The sequence below is a fragment of the Pecten maximus genome, chromosome 1 (assembly GCF_902652985.1).
Source record: "Pecten maximus chromosome 1, xPecMax1.1, whole genome shotgun sequence".
NCBI lineage: Eukaryota > Metazoa > Mollusca > Bivalvia > Pectinida > Pectinidae > Pecten > Pecten maximus.
The window spans coordinates 59944505-59969839 of NC_047015.1; the positions used below are offsets into that span (position 1 = coordinate 59944505).

The window sequence follows — 25335 nt, forward strand, 5'->3', positions numbered from 1 at the left end:
CAGGAATATTATCCCCACGAAGAAGTAACTGTTACTTAAATGCTGGAATAACCTAAACTGAGTATGCGTGGTGTCCAAAATGTTTTATCGTTTAGGAATTTATGGAGTGGTTTAGTGGTTCCTTCCATCACAGTTTACACTTAATGACATTTTTAACAAAGTTTCAATTTCATGAAGCATGGTTATTTGCTGATAGTAAAGTTATTATACAATGCGAACTGCATTCGTGTTCAATGCTTTGTCTAAATCCGTATAACAATAACATTATTTACCTCTCTTCTTGGTCTGCCATGTTGTTTGTTGCTAAGCAGGAAATAACATTACTATACATGTATTGTGGGTAATTTACATTCGGTCTACTCTAGACCTTTGTTATAACAGTTATTATAATCTCAGAAAAGTCCGAACGGCAGATATTAGCCAATCAAATAAGGCGTTTCATCAATAGCTATAATTAGATGATTTTTCCGAAACAAAATAACACCATGATTTTATAAACATGCCAATTAATTTATGGAGATATTTTTACGTTAGAATGGAGAAACGCTGGGTAAGTCACCGATTGTATCGAACCTTATCATTACGTATTGGTCAGGTAGAGGCGTGTGTGTTGGACCATGAAAGAATTGGAACAAACAGGAGTTGAAGAAGGAGAAAACGATCGATATATCCAACCACCTCATCCACTGATCCACCTACTCATGTAAACACTTACCTAGTAGGATTTGACAATAATTAAGAGGTTTATTTTCCTGTTATATCAACTGTTTCACAAACACAAGCTTATTGGTAGAGTAGATGTGTTTGCCTATTGCCATTACAAAATACCATCATTTGATGGCGAGGATGAAAATGTACGAGTATTGATCTAAACAAGATTAGGACACAAACTATAATGGCTACCGTGTATACAGTATAGTACCAGCTGCGGCAAATCCCTGTGTTTGTTAAATGTTATTGTTATAAGAGAGGGGACATATGTAAGTTGACAAGAGGTTGAAGATTCAGACCCATTCACTGCATGACATTCACTCGTTTCATGTTTCTCGCCATTTTTACCCCAAAAAACTTGATAGGTTGACATATTACATAAGTACAGAATAGGACACATGGAAGTAAGATAATAATTTATCTTTCATGAAATGAGATTACTGCACACCCATGAACACCGACAAAGTATGTGATAATTGTTAGCTCACCTGTCCGAAGGGCAAGTACTCTTATGGCATGGTGCGGTGTCTGTCGTCTGTTGTCCATCCATGCAGCCGTCAACATTTTCCTTTAAACAGCTTCTTCTCAAAATCCAAGAGGCCTAGAGACCTGATATTGGTCAAATGAATGACCTTGACCCTCATTCAAGGTCACAGAAGTCAAATATGCTGAAATCTTTAAACGCCTTCTCAATAACCAAGAGGCCCAGGGACTTGATATTGGGCCTGTAGCATACTGGGTAAATGGGTGACCAAGTTTGTTCAAATGAATAACCTTGACCTTCATTCAAGGCCACATAGGTGCAATAGGTTAAAAACTTAAAATGACTTATTCCTAATTACCAAGAGGCCCACCCAGGAACTTGATATTGGGCTTGCAAACTGCTGGGGTGAATGGCTACCAAGTTTGTTCAAATGCATGACCTTGACTTATAATCATGGTCACAGGGGTCAAATAGGCGAAAACCTTTAAACAACTTATACTCAATAACAAAGAGGCCCTGGGACTTGATATTGGGTTTGTTAGCTTACTTGGATCACAATCTAGGATTGTGATGTGACAGCTAGATAGGTCACAATCTGGGATTGTGATGTCACAGCTAGATAGGTCACAATCTAGGATGGTGACGTCACAGCTAGATAGGTCACACTCTAGGATGATGTCACATCTAGATAGGTCACAATCTATGATAATGTCACATCTAGATAGGTCACAATCTAGGATGATGTCACATCTAGATAGGTCACACTCTAGGATGGTGACTTGGCATCTAGATAGGTCACACTCTAGGATGGTGATGTCACATCTAGATAGGTCACAATCTAGGATAATGTCACATCTAGATAGGTCACAATCTAGGATGATGTCACATCTAGATAGGTCACACTCTAGGATGGTGACGTCACAGCTAGATAGGTCACACTCTAGGATGATGTCACATCTAGATAGGTCACACTCTAGGATGGTGATGTCACATCTAGATAGGTCACAATCTAGGATGATGATGTGACAGCTAGGTAGGTCACACTCTAGGATGATGTCACATCTAGATAGTTCACACTCTAGAATGGTGATGTCACAGCTAGCTATACTAGATGTTATTGATTTATGCAGTGTCGTACCTACTACACATAGACGTAGATAAATCTCTGTACAATCTGTAGGATGACAATTACAGTTGTAGATAAATCTCTGTACAATCTGTAGGGTGACAATTACAGTTGTAGATAAATCTCTATACAATCTGTAGGGTGACAATTACAGTTGTAAATAAATCTCTATACAATCTGTAGGATGACAATTACAGTCGTAGATAAATCTCTATACAATCTGTAGGGTGACAATTACAGTCGTAGATAAATCTCTTCACAATCTGTAGGCTGACAATTACAGTCGTAGATAAATCTCTGTACAATCTGTAGGGTGACAATTACAGTTGTAGATAAATCTCTATACAATCTGTAGGGTGACAATTACAGTCGTAGATAAATCTCTGTACAATCTGTAGGGTGACAATTACAGTCGTAGACATCTCTGTACAATCTGTAGGGTGACAATTACAGTTGTAGATAAATCTCTGTACAATCTGTACGGTGACAATTACAGTCGTAGATAAATCTCTGTACAATCTGTAGGGTGACAATTACAGTCGTAGATAAATCTCTATACAATCTGTAGGGTGACAATTACAGTCGTAGACATCTCTGTACAATCTGTAGGGTGACAATTACAGTCGTAGACATCTCTGTACAATCTGTAGGGTGACAATTACAGTCGTAGATAAATCTCTATACAGTCTGTAGGGTGACAATTACAGTCATAGATAAATCTCTGTACAATCTGTAGGGTGACAATTACAGTCGTAGATAAATCTCTGTACAATCTGTAGGGTGACAATTTCAGTCGTAGATAAATCTCTACAATCTGTAGGGTGACAATTACAGTTGTAGATAAATCTCTGTACAATCTGTAGAGTGACAATTACAGTCGTAGATAAATCTCTATACAATCTGTTTAGTTTAAACATATTTTATTGTATCAAATATATACAATAGGATTGGGCACAAGTTTTCCAACTTATATCAAGCCCTTTCCATACAATATTATATAACACATACAAAATATACAAGATGACATTAACAATAAAATAATTATTTAGTGTGGGAGTGTGGATAAGGGAAGGGTAAGGATGGGGTGTAAGAAGGTGCAAGTATGTGAAAAGAATGTGACAATCTCCATTTTAATTCTTTTATGAAATAATTTAGACATTTCCACTAGTAATTGAAACATCTTTTTTTTAAGACTGCGTGAATGATTTTTCTCGACCCAGATGGCACAAGTACACAATCCACTACTCGTAACTTTCGGCTTTTCAATGTTCATCATATCCCCTGCCACGGTTTTCTTTCGCTTTGGTCTTTCCTTTCCTTCTGATATTTCCGTTTCCCAAGTGCCATATGAGTCGAGAAAGATAAAAGACGCAGACTTTGATAGAGTTAAAGGGGTTAAACAATTTACATATATATATATGATTTTTTTCTTTTTCCCTTTTTCAAAAACACAATATATCAAATATATTAAGTACTGAAGAGAGATATGTTGAAAAAAAAAATTAAAAAAAATGGGGAGACTTGCACGAATGGAGTGATAGAGAGAGGTAGGTGGTAGAGAAAGTACAAATGTAAAATCAAAATCTATTTGTATCGTGAATATATTTCTGAGTGTGCAGAAATATTTTTTCGTTGTCTGCTTTGGATAATTCATGACTGCCATGTAGAATAAGCTGTAGGTCCAGTGGGATGAAATCATTTAACTCACGGTACCACTTTATTCTCTGATCTATGTACTTGTTGCAAATAAAAAAGAAGTGAAATGCATTTTCAATAGAATGTCCACAATGACAAATTTGAAAATCAATTAAGTTAGCATGAAATAAGTCGTCGTTTAGAGTACTTGAATTAGTTCTTAATCTAGCATGCAAAATATTAGATTTTCTGTCACCAAACAAATAATAAGAGGGGATATTTATGTCATTAAGCTTACGAAGAGAGTTTTTAAAAGCTGGGGCTGACCTACTCTGTCTTATGCCAGGGTCTAAATTATTCCAAAGTCGAATAGTAGACGGGAAAAAAGAACTATTAGAAAGTTGAAGTCTGAAGTTAGGTAAGGAGTAATGATTTGCATTACGGAGGTTATATTCTACATTTTGTGACACTAAAGGAGGTAGTAAAGCTGAAAGATAATTCGGCGTGAGGTTAGCTTGAATTTTGAAAAAAAGTTGTAGTTTTCTGTTCTTTCTTCTATTTACTAGTGGTTCGAGTCCACTTTCTGAATATAATGAAACCCTACTTGCATAAGATGGTAAACCTGTTATAATACGGATAGACTCTAACTGTAGTTTTTCTAGATTGTCTGCGTCACCGAGGGTACATCCGTCCCAAACTTCACAACAATATTCTAGTAAAGGAAGAATATATGCTCTGTAAATTTTGTCTAAAGTTCGTCTATTTAACAAATACTTCAGTTTTCGTAAAACACTTACCTGTTTTGACACATTTTTACAAATATTTTCTATATGCATACTCCATTTACAATTTTCACTTAATACTACTCCAAGGTGCTTATGATTTTCTACAAAGTCTACATTTACATTATTAAACCTAATTTCAATTGCATATTCAAGTTCAAAGTTGGAAACAAGTAATGCCTCTGTTTTAGAAGGGTTGAAATTTACTAACCACTTACTAGCCCAGTGTTTAATTTTATCTAAATCGTTATTTATTTTTCTTTCAATAGTTTGAGGAGATGTATCACAGTATAATAAGGAGGTATCATCTGCGAATAATTTACAAAGACTTTCCAGGTTATCAGCTATGTCATTAATATATAGAATGAATAAAAGAGGGCCTAATACAGAACCTTGAGGAACTCCGGCATTGGTAGATTTAACCAAAGACTTCGTATTTCCCACAAAGACTTGTTGTTGTCTATCACTAATATAATTTTTGAACCACGCTAACAATTTTCCGGAAATGCCATAATTTGCTAGTTTAACTTCCAATCCCCTGTGCCATACACGGTCGAACGCCTTTGAAATATCACAAAAAACTATACATGAAGGACGTTTTTTTTCTAAGTTTTCGCATAAAGTGTGATATAATTCAATCATTTGATGTACTGTCGAATGACCTGGCTGGAAACCAGACTGATATTTATATATTAATGAATGATCTAATAAATAGTTGTGCAAATATTTCACTACCAATCTTTCAAAAACTTTACCAACAGTGCTTAATAGTGAAATAGGTCTATAATTTGAAACTACCTGTTTATCCCCCTTTTTGAATATAGGCATTACTAATGCTTTTTTCCATTGTTTGGGAAAGATACCAGTTTCTAAAGAAGATCTAAAGATAAGAGAAAGAGGAAGAGCTACTGATAGTGCTGTGTTTTTTAACATATGATGACTTATGGTATCAATACCTACAGCTTTACTAATATTTAACGATTTAAGGATGTCGATAATGTCGTTCAAATTGAAAGGTATGTCAGATAGAGTAGCGTCCGTCCTAAGTTGTACAACAGGCACGTCGGTATTGGAATCGTCGATAGTAGAAATGGAAGCAAAGTAATCATTTAAAGTGTTAGCTTTACCGTCTTCTGTAATTTCGATTTGACCAAATTCATTCATTCATACAATCTGTAGGGTGACAATTACAGTTGTAGATAAATCTCTGTACAATCTGTAGGGTGACAATTGCATGTAAGTATATAAACATGTAGACAATGATGTTTGAAGAATGAAATTAATAAAGATTTTCTCTGAATTTTTAGCTCACCTGGACCGAAGGTCCGGTGAGCTTATGTCATTGCGCGGCGTCCGTCGTCTGTCGTCCGTCGTCTGTCGTCCGTCAACATTTGCTTCAAATCGCTACTAGTCAAAAAGTTCTTATTGGATTTTGACCAAATTCAGTCAGAAACATCCTTGGCAGAAGGGGATCAGATTTTGCATAAATGGTGACTCTGACCCCCAAGGGGCATAAGGGGTGGGGCCCAATAGGGGAAATTGAGGCAATTCCTTTAAATCGCTACTAGTCATCAAGTTATGAATGGATTTCAACCCAATTTGGTCAGAAACATTCTTGGGGGAAGGGGAACAGATTTTGCATAAATGGTGACTCTGACCCCCAAGGGGCCAAAGGGGCGGGGCCTAATGGGGAAATAGAGGTAATTCCTTTAAATCGCTACTAGTCATCAAGTTATGAATGGATTTTAATCCAATATGCTCAGAAACATCCGTTTGGGAAGGGGAACAGATTTTGCATAAATGGTTGACTCTGACCCCCAAGGGGCCAAAGGGGCGGGGCCTAATGGGGGAAATAGAGGTAATTCCTTCAAATCGCTACTAGTCATAAAGTTATGAATGGATTTGAACCCAATTTAATCAGAAACATTCTTGAGGGAAGGGGAACAGATTTTGCATAAATGGTGACTCTGACCCCCAAGGGGCCCGAGGGGTTGGGCCCAATAGGGGAAATTGAGGTAATTCCTTAAAATCGCTACTTGTCATAAAGTTATGAATGGATTTGAACCCAATTTGGTCAGAAACATTCTTATGTGAAGGGGAACAGATTTTGCATAAATGGTGACTCTGACCCCCGAGGAGCCAAAGGGGCGGGTCCCAAAAGGGGAAATAGAAGGAATTCCTTTAAATCGCTACTAGTCATAAAGTTATGAATGGATTTGAACCCAATTTGGTCAGAAACATTCTTGAGGGAAGGGGAACAGATTTTGCATAAATGGTTACTCTGACCCACAAGGGGCCAAAGGGGCGGGGCCTAATGGGGAAATAGAGGTAATTCCTTCAAATCGCTACTAGTCATAAAGTTATGAATGGATTTAAACCCAAATTGGTCAGAAACATTGTTATGTGAAGGGGAACAGATTTTGCATAAATGGTGACTCTGACCCCCGAAGAGCCAAAGGGGCGGGTCCCAAAAGGGGAAATAGAAGTAATTCCTTTAAATCGCTACTAGTCATAAAGTTATGAATGGATTTGAACCCAATTTGGTCAGAAACATTCTTGAGGGAAGGGGAACAGATTTTGCATAAATGGTGACTCTGACCCCCAAGGGGCCTGAGGGGCGGGGCCCAATAGGGGAAATTGAGGCAATTCCTTAAAATCGCTACTTGTCATAAAGTTATGAATGGATTTGAACCCAATTTAGTCAGAAACATCCTCCAGGGAAGGGGAACAGATTTGGATAAATGGTTACTCTGACCCCCAAGGGACCAAAGGGGCGGGGCCTAATGGGGAAATAGAGGTAATTCCTTCAAATCGCTACTAGTCATAAAGTTATGAATGGATTTCAACCCAATTTGGTCAGAAACATTCTTGGGGGAAGGGGAACAGATTTTGCATAAATGATGACTCTGACTCCCAAAGGACCAAAGGGGCGGGACCTAATGGGGAAACAGAGGTAATATCTTTAAATTGCTACTAGTCATAAATTTATGAATGGATTTGAACCCAATTTAATAAGAAACATTCTTTGGAGAAGGGGAACAGATTTTGCATAAATGATGACTCTGCCCCCCGAGGAGCCAAAGGGGCGGGTCCCAATAGGGGAAATAGAAGTAATTCCTTTAAATCGCTACTAGTCATAAAGTTATGAATGGATTTCAACCCAATTTGGTCAGAAACATTCTTGAGGGAAGGGGAACAGGTTTTGCATAAATGGTGACTCTGACCCCCGAGGGGCCAAAGGGGCGGTGCCCCATATGGGAAATAGAGGTAATTCCTTCAAATCGCTACTAGTCATAAAGTTATGAATGGATTTGAACCCAATTTGGTCAGAAACATTCTTATGTGAAGGGGAACAGATTTTGCATTAATGATGACTCTGACCCCCAAGGGGCCAAAGGGGCGGGGCCTAATGGGGAAACAGAGGTAATATCTTTAAATCGCTACTAGTCATAAAGTTATGAAAGGATTTGAACCCAATTTGGTCAAAAACATCATTGGGGGAAGGGGAACAGATTTTGCAGAAATGGTGACTCTGACCCCCGAGGGGCCAAAGGGGTGGTGCCCCATATGGGAAATAGAGGTAATTCCTTTAAATCGCTACTAGTCATACATTTATGAATGGATTTGAACCCAATTTAGTAAGAAACAATCTTTGGGGAAGGGGAACAGATTTTGCATAAATGGTGACTCTGCCCCCCCCCCCCCCCCCCCCCCCCCCGAGGGGCAAAAGGGGTGGGGCCCCATATGGGAAATAGAGGTAATTCCTTTAAATCACTACTAGTCATAAAGTTATAAATGCATGTTGTAATCTCAGAGAGTCTGGACTTCATTATTTCTTTAAAGCAGTTGGGATACCCACGCTATAACCAAATATAGCATTGTTTGAGGTTAACAAACAAAAGGAATTGAACATGAACATTATTTTGACATTTGGTCAAATCCAACCAGGTGAGCGATACAGGCCCCATGGGCCTCTTGTTTATGTTCATGGTGTAGTTATAAAGTAAGCTAAAAAACATTGAAAAACTTAGTGTCCAAATTTCGTTCATTCATTATAGTTAATTTGGAATTGTTGTTGATTCTGTTGTGTAATCATTGCTCCTATTGGACATTCCAAATCTCCCAAAAGATTTATAAGATTATTTTTTGTAGGAGATTGATATCTCAGGAGTGAAGGCTACACAGTGGAGAAGTTAGAACCAACAGCCGTCTCCATGGACCCGGTGATGGCATTCAGCACCATATTCAAGAAAGCCTCCAACTTTCTGGGGATTGGGTCAGATTCACCCAAACACCCTCCCCTTGATGGAGAGATCATTTATTGTAAGAACAATGTGTGTGTACATCCTCCAGCTCCCATGACGATGGATACAGAGCACCATCCTGGCTACCTCACTCTCCGATCACAACACGAGGAGGTAAGGTCATCATCACAGGTACAAGCTTAAGGGTCACAGACAATCATCACTTCAAATTTACTCTGGAGGAAAATTTGTAATACCAATTTACTCTGGAGGAAAATTTGTAATACCAATTTACCCTGGAGGAAAATTTGTAATACCAATTTACTCTGGAGGAAAATTTGTAATACCAATTTACTCTGGAGGAAAATTTGTAATACCATCTTCAGGAGTTGGGCTATTCAAATCGCTGGTTTGTCATCACTCTGTCTGATCTACGCCGTCTGTTGTCTGTGCATGTACACTGTATACACCTTTAGGGGCCTCAGACAGGGACACTCGGGACAGCTGATGACTATATACACTGTATACACCTTTAGGGGCCTCAGACAGGGACACTCGGGGCAGCTGATGACTATATACACTGTATACACCTTAAGGGGCCTCAGACAGGGACACTCGGGACAGCTGATGACTATATACACTGTATACACCTTTAGGGGCCTCAGACAGGGACACTCGGGACAGCTGATGACTATATACACTGTATACACCTTTAGGGGCCTCAGACAGGGACACTCGGGGCAGCTGATGACTATATACACTGTATACACCTTAAGGGGCCTCAGACAGGGACACTCGGGACAGCTGATGACTATATACACTGTATACACCTTTAGGGGCCTCAGACAGGGACACTCGGGACAGCTGATGACTATATACACTGTATACACCTTTAGGGGCCTCAGACAGGGACACTCGGGACAGCGGATGACTAAATACAATGTATACACCCTTAGGGGCCTCAGACAGGGACACTCGGGACAGCTGATGACTATATACACTGTATACACCCTTAGGGGCCTCAGACAAGGACACTCGGGACAGCTGATGACTATATACACTGTATACACCTTTAGGGGCCTCAGACAGGGACACTCGGGACCTGCTGGTAACTGTATACACCTTCAGGGGCCTCAGACAGTGTTTGTTTGAAAAGGGTCTCCATGATAGAAACAAATTAACTCCTTATATGTCATGTAACATTAATTATTTGGTTTAAAGTGTAATGAACACGTATAGTAGAGTTAACCATGTTCGCGTTTATGTGTGTATGTGTATGATCTATAAATAAACCACGTGTAATCATTGTCATGTGGCGTTCGATTGTTTGTGCATGCAAGTAGGTATAGGATGAAAGCGCTCGTAAGACCAGAATGCAGGTGACGTCACGAGAAATGGGATAACCTGATTTACCCAGAAATGGTTTAGGCCGGCTGTATATAAGAGCGGGTTTGTTTCATTCTAGAGGAGAAAATCTGACAGAAGCTGGGTTGTGTTTACGACTGGAAAAGACTACAGACTACAGGTAATACTGCAGAGACTGAATAAGTCTCTGGGGAAAGACTGTACAGGTAGTGGTCGCTGAGTAAGTGACCAGTGGTCGTAAGGCAGCAGGGAGGTCAGTGTGGCTACTGCGCTGTATAAGCTGGTGCAGTGTTGGTGCTCGAGGTAGCCGGTGCGCTGTGCAAGGGCCAGGAGCACTTGTAATAGGCGTGCTTGACCTGGTAGTGTTGGTGCGCGAGGTAGCCGGTGCGCTGTGCAAGTGCCGGGAGCACTTGTAATAGGCGTGCTTGATCAGGCATTGCCGGTGCGCAAGGTAGCCGGTGCACAAGGTTACAGTGCCGGAAGCACTTGTAATAGGTGTGCTTGATCTGGCACTGCGGTGCCCGAGGTAACCGGCGTGCTTGATTGGTCATTGCCGGCGCGTCCGACAGCCACGGCTCGTACCAGTGCACGGAGAGAGCACATGCATTAGGCGTTTGCGAGCGTCAGTGCCTGCTATAGTTGTATTTGTATGGTAGTTTTAGAGGTCCGTGGCAAGCAGCACGACCGTTTCACTTGTTCTTGTATGTCATATATAGATTAATCATTTGTAAATATTACTGATTCCATACCTATTGAGATAGGACTAGTCAAGTGCGCTTAAGGCACAGCGTATCCCAGAAGACACTTGGGACGGACTAGGTGCACGTTACAAAATGTACCCTAAACAATATTCTTTTCATAACACAAAGTATATTTTTTTAGCTTAAATTGTAACTGCTCAAAACAAGTAAAGAACACTTTATTGATAATCAGGCCAAAGACAACAGCTGTAGGTGTGTTACAAACTGTAGTTTATTCAAGCATTGATGTCAATTTTTTTAGTTTCATGGGGGTATGAAAAAAATTTTGTTTGCAAATAATTTTTTGTTCATACCCCTATGAAACTAAAAAGATAATTGACATCAAAGCTTATAATTAGTTTTGGAAATAATTTTCTAATTTAAAACATGTTTTATGTACAAATTTACTGGTTTTATATGGGATTCTTTTTCTCAAATCAATACGCAAACTCAATTGTCGCATTAATTGTGACATCACATTTTTCGCTCCATTTTCGGAATTTTTTTCATAGTGGTATGAAATAAAAAATCTCAACCAATCAGAAAGCCGCATTCTGCGTACAAACAATGGAAAATTAATTACATTATTGTATAATGTAAATGTTGTCTACATTTAACTCTTTAAAAACTCATCTAATGAAGACTTTCCTTACAGAACAATGGCCCCACACTGATTCTGACCTGGATACCGAATTCTTCACTGAAGAAGAATCCTCGCAGCATAGAGAATAGTCCCAACCGAACCGATGTGTCGACCCCTAAGGTCAGTCCACGGCGCCCTCCACGCCCAGACTTCGCCCGGTCTGATCAGCCAACTCCTTCCCCCAGCAGTTCTCCACGCGGATCTTGTGTTTCCGTCAGCAGTGACGTGTGTGATGTTGCTAGCTCTAAGGTACATAAACGTATAAGTATTGACAATGGCAGCATGGTGTCTGAATGTTCCCGTGAAGATTACTGCGACAGCTGGGGTCCACACGAAGACCTGGGACGCAAACTCAGTACCAGTAACAAGTCACAAACTGACTCGGGGATCGGCCCTGACGAGGTGTTACAGAATAATGAGTTACCCGCCCCTAGTTTAAGTAAAGGGGTGCGAGTGGGACTAACTGTCAATAATCTCCATTGTCAAAAGGAGGGAAATACCAACGGGAAGATGCCCCCTTGTCTCGACTCCTCTTCTCCTGACACCAGTGATGGTCTGACGCCGGAGGAACAGCTGGCCGCAATGCTCAATAGGAATAAACTACGCGCAAAGCCAACACGTGATCGCATCGACTCTAATAAGTCTGTGAGTATTGAAATGAATGGTGACAATCTGGTAGTGGTAACCGAGGAAGTGGACAGGGCTGAGAAATATGATTTCCAGGACTGTAATATTAACAAAAATGACAGTAAGTTTGACAGCAGCAGTTCCACAGATATAGAACAGAATAGTCTGAGTTCTGACTCCACGCATACAAGTCCTTCAGGGGGACATTACAGTCGGATGGTACAGGAGCTTTGTGAGGACACCAACAGTCTTACAGAATCACCAAAGACAGGTCCAAATGTTCCAACACAGTTACAATTAGTTACTGACAATCAGGTTTATCAGCACGATCTAACAACACCGGACATCAGTGTTACAAGGTATCGTTTGTCTTCCTCCTCGACCAGTACATCTGGGCCTGATTCTGGCCCTCCCAGCCCTTCACTTGTCTCATCACCTGACTGGGACCAGCCTCCCGATACACCTTCAAGCTGCGAATCTGGTGCACACAACCTCACCTTCCCTCACAACTCACTAGGCCCCGGTGGAGTACGACACGAAAACAAATGTGCTAAGGATCAAGTATGCGGGGTATTCTCTGTTGATTTAGGTACGTACAACTGAGGTAGTATGTGGGGTGTTCTCTGTTGATTTAGGTACAACTGAGGACATATGTGGGGTGTTCTCTGTTGATTTAGGTACAACTGAGGACATATGTGGGGTGTTCTCTGTTGATTTAGGTACAACTGAGGACGTATGTGGGGTGTTCGCTGTTGATTTAGGTATGTACAACTGAGGACGTATGTGGGGTGTTCTCTGTTGATTTAGGTACAACTGAGGACGTATGTGGGGTGTTCTCTGTTGATTTAGGTACAACTGAGGACGTATGTGGGGTGTTCTCTGTTGATTTAGGTACAACTGAGGTAGTATGTGGGGTGTTCTCTGTTGATTTAGGTACATACAACTGAGGTAGTATGTGGGGTGATCTGTTGATTTAGGTACAACTGAGGACGTATGTGGGGTGTTCTCTGTTGATTTAGGTATGTACAACTGAGGACGTATGTGGGGTGTTCTCTGTTGATTTAGGTATGTACAACTGAGGACGTATGTGGGGTGTTCTCTGTTGATTTAGGTACAACTGAGGACGTATGTGGGGTGTTCTCTGTTGATTTAGGTACAACTGAGGACGTATGTGGGGTGTTCTCTGTTGATTTAGGTACAACTGAGGTAGTATGTGGGGTGTTCTCTGTTGATTTAGGTACAACTGAGGACATATGTGGGGTGTTCTCTGTTGATTTAGGTACGTACAACTGAGGTAGTATGTGGGGTGTTCTCTGTTGATTTAGGTACGTACAACTGAGGAAGTATGTGGGGTGTTCTCTGTTGATTTAGGTACAACTGAGGACATATGTGGGGTGTTCTCTGTTGATTTAGGTACAACTGAGGACATATGTGGGGTGTTCTCTGTTGATTTAGGTACAACTGAGGACATATGTGGGGTGTTCTCTGTTGATTTAGGTACAACTGAGGACGTATGTGGGGTGTTCTCTGTTGATTTAGGTACAACTGAGGTAGTATGTGGGGTGTTCTCTGTTGATTTAGGTACAACTGAGGTAGTATGTGGGGTGTTCTCTGTTGATTTAGGTACAACTGAGGACGTATGTGGGGTGTTCTCTGTTGATTTAGGTACATACAACTGAGGTAGTATGTGGGGTGTTCTCTGTTGATTTAGGTACGTACAACTGAGGAAGTATGTGGGGTGTTCTCTGTTGATTTAGGTACAACTGAGGACATATGTGGGGTGTTCTCTGTTGATTTAGGTACGTACAACTGAGGTAGTATGTGGGGTGTTCTCTGTTGATTTAGGTTTGTACAACTGAGGTAGTATGTGGGGTGTTCTCTGTTGATTTAGGTATGTACAACTGAGGACGTATGTGGGGTGTTCTCTGTTGATTTAGGTACAACTGAGGACGTATGTGGGGTGTTCTCTGTTGATTTAGGTATGTACAACTGAGGACGTATGTGGGGTGTTCTCTGTTGATTTAGGTACGTACAACTGAGGAAGTATGTGGGGTGTTCTCTGTTGATTTAGGTACAACTGAGGACATATGTGGGGTGTTCTCTGTTGATTTAGGTACAACTGAGGACATATGTGGGGTGTTCTCTGTTGATTTAGGTACAACTGAGGACATATGTGGGGTGTTCTCTGTTGATTTAGGTACAACTGAGGACGTATGTGGGGTGTTCTCTGTTGATTTAGGTACAACTGAGGTAGTATGTGGGGTGTTCTCTGTTGATTTAGGTACAACTGAGGTAGTATGTGGGGTGTTCTCTGTTGATTTAGGTACAACTGAGGATGTATGTGGGGTGTTCTCTGTTGATTTAGGTACGTACAACTGAGGACGTATGTGGGGTGTTCTCTGTTGATTTAGGTACAACTGAGGAAGTATGTGGGGTGTTCTCTGTTGATTTAGGTATGTACAACTGAGGACGTATGTGGGGTGTTCTCTGTTGATTTAGGTACAACTGAGGAAGTATGTGGGGTGTTCTCTGTTGATTTAGGTACAACTGAGGTAGTATGTGGGGTGTTCTCTGTTGATTTAGGTACAACTGAGGTAGTATGTGGGGTGTTCTCTGTTGATTTAGGTACAACTGAGGACGTATGTGGGGTGTTCTCTGTTGATTTAGGTACATACAACTGAGGACGTATGTGGGGTGTTCTCTGTTGATTTAGGTACAACTGAGGTAGTATGTGGGGTGTTCTCTGTTGATTTAGGTACGTACAACTGAGGAAGTATGTGGGGTGTTCTCTGTTGATTTAGGTATGTACAACTGAGGACGTATGTGGGGTGTTCTCTGTTGATTTAGGTACAACTGAGGAAGTATGTGGGGTGTTCTCTGTTGATTTAGGTACAACTGAGGATGTATGTGGGGTGTTCTCTGTTTCATATGCAGGTACCCCTTGGTCCGTAGTTATGCATATTACATTTTGGGACCGATCTAAAAACAACATGGCCGACAGACAGCCATCTTGGATTTTGACAATTGAAGTTTTTTTATGGCTATTTCTCAGAAAGTACTGAAGGGATCTTTCTCAAATTTCATATGTACGTTCCCCTTGGTCTGTCGTATTGCATTTTGAGACCAATCTGAAAACAACATGGTCAACAGACAGCCATTATCGCAAAATCTCAAATTTCAAATATAAGTTCCCCTTGTTTGAAAAGTACTGGAGGGATGTTTCTTGATTTACACTGATTAGTAAGAGGAAGGGAAAATAGAGAGAAGCTCAATCTGACATGGAACCTATAAAGATCATTCAATGGTGGGCACCAAGATCCCTCTGGGATCTCTTGTTGATCAACAAATCAAAGTGGCCAACAGGAGGCCATCTTGGATTTTGGGAATTGAAGTTTGTTATCACATTTCTTCATAAGTACCGGAGGGGTATTCCTCCAACTTCATGTGTGGATTCCCCTGGGTCCCTAACTGTGCTAATTGTATTTAGATTTTTGATCTGAAAAACAAAATGGAGGACAGGTGGCCATCTTGGATTTTGAGAGTTGAAGTTTGTTATTGATATTTCTTGGAAAGTATAGCGGAGGGTAGCTAGCGGAGGGATGTTTATTGATCTTCACATGTAGGGTTCATGTGCTTGTGTTATCAGATTAGTAAGAGGATATAAAGAAAGAAAGGGAAAAATTGAAAGAACCAATGGTCCACGCCAAGATCTCTCTGGAATCTCTAATGTTTGTAATGACATAATGAATAGATCAAAAGTTTGACAAAATTATCATCAGATAAAATAGTGCTAGCTTATATTTGTAACAGATATGTGAGTTTCTTTAGTAAAATATTTCAAACTGAAATACAATTAAGTTGTCAAATTTGTTGTTACAGGGCAGATGCGGTCACTGCGACTCTTTTATAGTGATCGAGGCTGTAGTAAGGGACAGGTCGTCATCGCTAGCAGAGAAAGCCAATACAAAATTCTTCATTTCCATCATGGAGGCCTTGATAAACTTGCTGAAATCTTTGATGATTGGAACTTATTTGCAAAAACGCAGGAAAAGGTAGCTGTACACCAATTTACATTTAATTCATTTTGGAAATTTTTGATGATTTTTTTTCTATTATTGAAATTAAATTTTTAGAACTAGACTAATTCCACTTCAACTTAAAGTTTCTAACTTGTCTGACCCAAAGTTTGTGTTCACCCATGGTGAAGTCTCCATTATTTGTCTATTGTTTGTGTTCACTCTTGGTGAAGTCTCCATTATTTGTCTATTGTTTGTGTTCACTCTTGGTGAAGTCTCAATTATTTGTCTATTGTTTGTGTTCACTCTTGGTGAAGTCTCCATTATTTGTCTATTGTTTGTGTTCACTCTTGGTGAAGTCTCCATTATTTGTCTATTGTTTGTGTTCACTCTTGGTGAAGTCTCCATTATTTGTCTATTGTTTGTGTTCACTCTTGGTGAAGTCTCCATTATTTGTCCATTGTTTGTGTTCACTCTTGGTGAAGTCTTCATTATTTGTCTATTGTTTGTGTTCACCCATGGTGAAGTCTCCATTATTTGTCCATTGTTTGTGTTCACTCTTGGTGCAGTCTCCATTATTTGTCTATTGTTTGTGTTCACTCTTGGTGAAGTCTCTGTTATTTGTCCATTGTTTGTGTTCACTCTTGGTGAAGTCTTCATTATTTGTCTATTGTTTGTGTTCACCCATGGTGAAGTCTCCATTATTTGTCCATTGTTTGTGTTCACTCTTGGTGCAGTCTCCATTATTTGTCTATTGTTTGTGTTCACTCTTGGTGAAGTCTCTGTTATTTGTCCATTGTTTGTGTTCACTCTTGGTGAAGTCTCCATTATTTGTCCATTGTTTGTGTTCACTCTTGGTGAAGTCTCCATTATTTGTCTATTGTTTGTGTTCATCCATGGTGAAGTCTTCATTATTTGTCTATTGTTTGTGTTCACCCATGGTGAAGTCTCCATTATTTGTCTATTGTTTGTGTTCACCCATGGTGAAGTCTCTGTTATTTGTCCATTGTTTGTGTTCACTCTTGGTGAAGTCTTCATTATTTGTCTATTGTTTGTGTTCACCCATGGTGAAGTCTCCATTATTTGTCCATTGTTTGTGTTCACTCTTGGTGCAGTCTCCATTATTTGTCTATTGTTTGTGTTAACTCTTGGTGAAGTCTCCATTATTTGTCCATTGTTTGTGTTCACTCTTGGTGAAGTCTCCATTATTTGTCTATTGTTTGTGTTCACCCATGGTGAAGTCTCCATTATTTGTCCATTGTTTGTGTTCACCCATGGTGAAGTCTCCATTATTTGTCCATTGTTTGTGTTCACCCATGGTGAAGTCTCCATTATTTGTCTATTGTTTGTGTTCACCCATGGTGAAGTCTCCATTATTTGTCCATTGTTTGTGTTCACTCTTGGTGAAGTCCCCATTATTTGTCCATTGTTTGTGTTCACTCTTGGTGAAGTCCCCATTATTTGTCTATTGTTTGTGTTCACCCATGGTGAAGTCTCCATTATTTGTCCATTGTTTGTGTTCACTCTTGGTGAAGTCTCCATTATTTGTCTATTGTTTGTGTTCATCCATGGTGAAGTCTCCATTATTTGTCCATTGTTTGTGTTCACTCTTGGTGCAGTCTCCATTATTTGTCTATTGTTTGTGTTCACTCTTGGTGAAGTCTCTGTTATTTGTCCATTGTTTGTGTTCACTCTTGGTGAAGTCTCTATTATTTGTCCATTGTTTGTGTTCACTCTTGGTGAAGTCTTCATTATTTGTCTATTGTTTGTGTTCACCCATGGTGAAGTCTCTGTCATTCGTCCATTGTTTGTGTTCACCCTTGGTCCATTGTCACACTGTTAGAAAATCGAACATTGAGTTTGTAGTGACAGATGAGAGTGATAGCATGCTAGATAACCACTCTGAAGGTGATCCAAATATTACTTTAATGCAAGATAGATAATAAGACACTCATACTCTTTTTTGTAAAATGTAATAAACTCATTTTCCTTAGTACCAATGAATAAATATCTGAGGAAATGTCCCATCTTGTTTGTCACATAGAACAAGGAGACTGATCGAAACTACAGCCAGTTTCTGATTGTGCGACCACAGCTAACGGACGAGCAGTGTCACCCAGAGGAAGGTGTGTACAGTGTTGTTTGTGACGAGATGTGGAAACGTCATATGACCGTGGATGGCATTATAGAGGAAGACTTCCAACTCCGTAAGGTAAGTCGTTGTTAATTACCACAACAAGATCACAATAGGCGGTGTTCCATAGGACACTTCCAGCTCCGTAAGGTAAGTCGCTGTTAATTACCACAACAAGGCCACAATAGGCGGTGTTCTATACGACACTTCCAGCTCCGTAAGGTAAGTCGCTGTTAATTACCACAACAAGGCCACAATAGGCAGTGTTCCATAGGACACTTCCAGCTCCGTAAGGTAAGTCGCTGTTAATTACCACAACAAGGCCACAATAGGCAGTGTTCCATAGGACACTTCCAGTTCCGTAAGGTAAGTCCCTGTTAATTACCACAACAAGGCCACAATAGGCGGTGTTCTATACGACACTTCCAGTTCCGTAAGGTAAGTCGCTGTTAATTACCACAACAAGGCCACAATAGGCAGTGTTCCATAGGACACTTCCAGCTCCGTAAGGTAAGTCGCTGTTAATTACCACAACAAGGCCACAATAGGCAGTGTTCCATAGGACACTTCCAGTTCCGTAAGGTAAGTCCCTGTTAATTACCACAACAAGGCCGCAATAGGCGGTGTTCTATACGACACTTCCAGTTCCGTAAGGTAAGTCGCTGTTAATTACCACCACAAAGCCACAATAGGCGGTGTTCCATAGGACACCTGATACAGTTACAATATTATCATTAGTCTTGAAACTGTTTATTCAAAGGAAGGTGTTATAATGCCATTTAATTATCATGTCACTTCTGTAGGCTGCTAATAAACATTTGCTTTATCAATGTCATAACAAATAAATACCAGTAACATCAAGGCAAAGAGCATTTGTCAACTAAAAAGATTTTTCCGGTTTTTTGTTTGTTTTTTTTTTGCTGCTGGTCAGCGTGGAACTCGCGATCTCAGAATGTTAAGGTAGACTCCACTTTAAATATAGATATTGCTGTCATTGTCAAATTTGTTGAAATTAAACAATTTCGTTTAAAAAGCTGTGTTACTCACATTAAAAAAAACAGCAACAAATAAAATTTTGTGCAAAATTCAGGATATATATCGACAACGTTCCCACTCAAACACAAATGAAAAACAAAATTAACTGACAAACATAACTGCAAAAAAAACCGCTAAAGGCAAAATGCAAAACGAAACAGGATAGACCGGAAGGTGATAACCAATCTGTGACAAATAATCACAATCTTTGACAAATAATCACAGTCTTTGACAAATAATCACAATCTGTGACAAATAATCACATTCTGTGACAAATCATCACATTCTGTGACAAATAAACACAATCTGTGACAAGTAATCACATTCTGTGACAAATCATCACAATCTGTGACAAATAATCACATTCTGTGACAAATCATCACATTCTGTGACAAATAAACACAATCTGTGACAAGTAATCACATTCTGTGACAAATCATCACATTCTGTGACAAATAATCACATTCTTTGGCAAATAATCACAATCTGTGAAAAATAATCACATTCTGTGACAAATCATCACATTCTGTGACAAATAAACACAATCTGTGACAAGTAATCACATTCTGTGACAAATCATCACATTCTGTGACAAATAAACACAATCTGTGACAAGTAATCACATTCTGTGACAAATAATCACATTCTGTGACAAATAATCACATTCTTTGACAAATAATCACATTCTGTGACAAATAATCACATTCTTTGACAAATAATCACAATCTGTGACGAGTAATTGCAATCTGTGACAAATAATCACAATCTGTGACAAATAATCACAGATAGAGGCCAACACCCATAAAGATAAACAAATACTTGTTATAGCTGCTATCATCATCACATGTATAAAACATTTATAATTTATGTGTTCCAACTTTGATTCAATGTACATAACAGAACCTTTTAGCTGAAACAAAATACTGTTAATTTCATTATATACAAAGTTACAGAGTTAAGATTATTCTCTTCGTCGGCCTGGAGTCGTCCTTACTTTATTTCAGTCAGTAATATGTTGCCATGGTTACAGAGTATTTTCTTCGGTGGCCTGGAGCCGTCCCTACGACACGAAACATGGCCTTTCCTGTTACATTATTATCCCTATCGTTCAACATATGAGGAACGTGAACACATTCGTAACGACCGCTACATCGATTATCAGAACATCAGAAAGATTGGGTGAGTAAAATGTCTCGAGTCAATTAATAAGTTTAGTTGAAAGAAACATAACATGTTGTCATTTTGATATATTTGTATATATTGTGTGATTACGACATTTCAAACACTGAATATTTGTATATATTGTGTGATTACGACATTTCAAACACTGTATATTTGTATATATTGTGTGATTACGACATTTCAAACACTGTATATTTGTATATATTGTGTGATTACGACATTTCAAACACTGTATATTTGTATATATTGTGTGATTACGACATTTCAAACACTGTTATTGTATATTTGTATATATTGTGTGATTACGACATTTCAAATACTGTATATTTTATGTTAACATGTTTAGCCTTTCAGTACATATAGTAGTACAGATGTACTTTGATTGACATAATTAACCAGTATTTAATTTGCTATCAGAGGGGTAAGATTCGGTTGATCTGAAACTTCTTGCTTTAAGTCAAGATACAAGCGAATGATTCCAGTGTGATTTGCTACAAGGAAATGACTTTTGCTTCTGTTTAGGGAATTAATGACAGAGGAAGAACAAGATGAGTTCTGGCGTAAAATTCAGTCAATTGTGGAGAAGGACGTGGTGAGAACTGATCGAACACATCCATATTTCCGCGGAGAAGATAACCCAAACATCGAGGTGCTCAAGTAAGTACATCAATTCAGAAAAAAATGTAAATTTTCGAAAGCACCAGTAAGTAACAATCAGATTAGTAACAGGTGGCCATAACAGGCCCTCTGGGCCTTTTAGTTGTATACAATTTCATAAATTCTCCAAAAAAACTTGATCAAAATTTTATAATTGGCATTTTCATTTGTTGACTAGGAATATATTGTTGAACTATGCAATGGCGAACCCCCACATGGGCTACACACAAGGGATGTCGGATCTATTGGCCCCAGTCCTCGCAGAAATCCAGAATGAGGCTGATGCTTATTGGTGCTTCACAGGGCTCATGCAGCGTACATTATTTGTCAGCTCTCCAAAGGACTCTGACATGGACAAACAGTTGGTAGGTGGTAAAACAAGTCAGCAAATCAGTTCATTATCAATGTAATTACAGAAAAAATGTCCTCAGAAACGACTAGTATAATTAATGATGGGATATGTATCACAGTAAACTAACGAAATGTATCACATTATCACTAAAGAAATATGTCGCTGTAAACTAACGAAATGTGTCGCAGTAAACCAACGAAATGTATCACAGTAAACTAACGAAATGTGTCGCAGTAAACTAACCAAATGTGTCGCAGTAAACTAACGAAATGTATCACAGGAAACTAACGAAATGTGTCACAGTAAACTAACCAAATGTGTCGCAGTAAACTAACGAAATGTGTCACAGTAAACTAATGAAATATATCACAGTAAACTAATGAAATGTATCACAGTAAACTAACGAAATGTATCACAGTAAACTAACGAAATGTGTCGCAGTAAACTAACGAAATGTGTCGCAGTAAACTAACGAAATGTGTCACAGTCAACTTACGAAATGTGTCGCAGTAAACTAACGAAATGTTTCACAGTAAACTAACGAAATGTATCACAGTAAACTAACGAAATGTGTCACAGTAAACTAACGAAATGTGTCACAGTAAACTAATGAAATGTGTCACAGTAAACTAACAAAATGTGTCACAGTAAACTAACAAAGACCTGCATAATCCATGATGGGAAATGTGTACAAATTAACTTATTCGTAAAGAAAAAAAATGTGTGACATATTGTTTCTGTATCTAAAGAACTACTTATATCTTCTTACTATTACTATTTTTTTCCATTTGACAGAATTACTTGCGAGAACTGATACGTATCATGTTACCAGATTTCTATATGCATCTCAAGAGACTTGGCCAGGATGCCATGGAGCTGCTTTTCTGTCACAGGTATGGACCTATAATACAGGTATGGATCTATAATACAGGTATGGACCTATAACACAGGAATGGGCCTATAACACAGGTATGGATCTATAATACAGGTATGGACCTATAACACAGGTATGGGCCTATAATACAGGTATGGACCTATAACACAGGTATGGGCCTATAACACAGGTATGGACCTATAACACAGGTATGGACCTATAACACAGGTATGGACCTATAATACAGGTATGGATCTATAACACAGGTATGGGCCTATAACACAGGTATGGATCTATAACACAGGTATGGACCTATAACACAGGTATGGATCTATAATACAGGTATGGACCTATAATACAGGTATGGACCTATAATACAGGTAGCTCCCTATAGGGACCACCGAACCAAATGATTTCCCATAGACGGTAATGTTAACGTTTATCACTATACTGCTTAAATGGAGTTTTCAACACTGGTCCAGTAGCAATAATTTTGAAGTATGTCATCTCGGAAACCTCTAAATGGAATTATAAAAAAATCTACCAATTTGAACTTTTTTTATATGGGGGCCGCCATCTTGTATTGAAATCAGCACCAAAAATTCATCTAAATTAACAACAAAATACACACTTACTTACCTCCCCCTGACAAAAACAGGCTAGCAAAAAAATAACTGTTTTTCTATATATTTTACATCTATATGTATTGCCCGACCCACATATTAAAACTTTGGAAACTTCTCTCACCTTAATATCCAATCAGTAGGCCCCGATGTATTCACCTTCCTATTAAATCTTCTGCCCAAATGGGGAAAACCCACATTCTATTTTTGATTTGGTTCTGTGGTCCCTATAGAATCGTACACATTTTTCAAATTTAACTTTTCTGGGACAGGATAGGACCTAAGGGTATGATGGCCAAATAGGAAGTGGCTGGCTGCAAGTCTTGGGCTGCTAGGTCAAGTCTTCTAACGGTACCGGAGATGGAGATTCGTATTAGAAAAGGACATAAGAATTGAAACAAATTTTTAGCTAAAATAGAAATATCTTGCTGAATTTAAAATCCAGACAGATGTCTTTCGGTCATATAAGATTATTGATATTGTACTACTGAAAAATATAAACAAATAAGAAATACCCTGAAGATCAAGGGGAGATAACTCCATGCTATCTCCCCACCCCCCCTTATTTCTCGCTTTTATCTAAAAAAAACTAAGACAAGAGCATTTTTGTATATAATTGAGTCAAACCACACACACAGGACAGTAGGCCGGGCTAGGGACAACAAAACTACCAAAATAACCACCAGAAATCGAACCGGGGTAGTGACAACAGAACAACCAATCACATCACCGAACACCGAACCGGGCTAGAGTCAAGAGTACAACCAGAAAAAACACCAAAAATCGAACCGGGGTACTGACTACAGAACAACCAGTCACACCACGGGACTACGAAACACGCGTTATACAGCTACCATTGAAATAAATACTATATTTTCCTATTAACCTGGTCTATGGCCCCCTTTACACTATACACAGGCATATATTTTCATTATAAACAAGCTCAGAATCTAATTTCCTGCTTAAATTCTGCCAAAATACCTCCATGATGAAAATCCCAGCCGAACATGTTCAGATGGGTCCCGTAATCTGGTGTCCAGGGACGCTGAACGGCATAAAATGTCAAATCAGGTAGCTCCCTATAGGGACCACCGAACCAAATGATTTCCCATAGACGGTAATGTTAACGTTTATCACTATACTGCTTAGATGGAGTTTTCAACACTGGTCCAGTAGCAATAATTTTGAAGTATGTCATCTCGGAAACCTCTAAATGGAATTATAAAAAAATCTACCAATTTGAACTTTTTTTATATGGGGGCCGCCATCTTGTATTGAAATCAGCACCAAAAATTCATCTAAATTAACAACAAAATACACACTTACTTACCTCCCCCTGACAAAAACAGGCTAGCAAAAAAATAACTGTTTTTCTATATATTTTACATCTACATTGTATATGTATTGCCCGACCCACATATTAAAACTTTGGAAACTTCTCTCACCTTAATATCCAATCAGTAGGCCCCGATGTATTCACCTTCCTATTAAATCTTCTGCCCAAACGGGGAAAACCCACATTCTATTTTTGATTTGGTTCTGTGGTCCCTATAACACAGGTATGAACCTATAATACAGGTATGGACCTATAAGTATAGTATAGTACTGTGGTAACATCCTAGGTGGTTGGGACACCCCCACCCCACCCCCCAACCCCCAGGGGCCTGAGGGGAAGGGCCAAAAGGGGTACATTTGACAATATTGATATAAACGACTTTAAACATTTTAAACATTTTAATTAAAAAATTAATAATTAATTAAATTTAATTTTTAATTAAACATTTTTGGATTTTGACATCTATCTTGGACTTGACATGTACGTATAAACTTGACTTGGTTGTACGTATAAACTTGACTTGTTTGTACGTATAAACTTAACTTGGTTGTATATATAAACTTGACTTGTTTGGGTATAAATCTGACGGGTTTGTAGTCACTCATTAAATGTATTTGACAGGTTTGTAGTCACTCATTAAATGTCTGACAGGTTTGTAGTCACTCATTAAATGTCTCTGACAGGTTTGTAGTCACTCATTAAATGTCTGACAGGTTTGTAGTCACTCTTTAAATGTCTGACAGGCTTGTAGTCACTCATTAAATGTCTG

General features: G+C 39.1%; 2 protein-coding genes across 3 annotated transcripts in view; one reads left to right on the top strand and one right to left on the bottom strand.

The window, feature by feature from the left end:
• LOC117339669 (coiled-coil domain-containing protein 40-like) overlaps nucleotides 1-339 on the bottom strand; it is a 36663-nt gene extending 36324 nt beyond the window's left edge. Inside the window, exon 1 of the mRNA XM_033901386.1 lies at nucleotides 273-339. Within this exon, the coding sequence (XP_033757277.1) occupies nucleotides 273-331 (59 nt within the window). The 5' untranslated portion in view covers nucleotides 332-339. The remainder of the gene's footprint in view (nucleotides 1-272) is intronic.
• A 119-nt stretch (nucleotides 340-458) lies between these two features.
• The window catches only part of LOC117339680 (TBC1 domain family member 16-like), a 28169-nt gene continuing 3292 nt past the window's right edge, over nucleotides 459-25335 (top strand). Inside the window, exons 1-10 of one of the 2 annotated variants that reach the window (XM_033901398.1) lie at nucleotides 459-550; nucleotides 8891-9156; nucleotides 10448-10507; nucleotides 11743-12946; nucleotides 16237-16409; nucleotides 18418-18585; nucleotides 20573-20721; nucleotides 21247-21381; nucleotides 21560-21746; nucleotides 22529-22626. In XM_033901398.1, the coding sequence (XP_033757289.1) occupies nucleotides 8953-9156; nucleotides 10448-10507; nucleotides 11743-12946; nucleotides 16237-16409; nucleotides 18418-18585; nucleotides 20573-20721; nucleotides 21247-21381; nucleotides 21560-21746; nucleotides 22529-22626 (2378 nt within the window). In that variant the 5' untranslated portion in view covers nucleotides 459-550; nucleotides 8891-8952. The remainder of the gene's footprint in view (nucleotides 551-8890; nucleotides 9157-10447; nucleotides 10508-11742; nucleotides 12947-16236; nucleotides 16410-18417; nucleotides 18586-20572; nucleotides 20722-21246; nucleotides 21382-21559; nucleotides 21747-22528; nucleotides 22627-25335) is intronic. The other variant, XM_033901406.1, reaches the window with a different exon arrangement.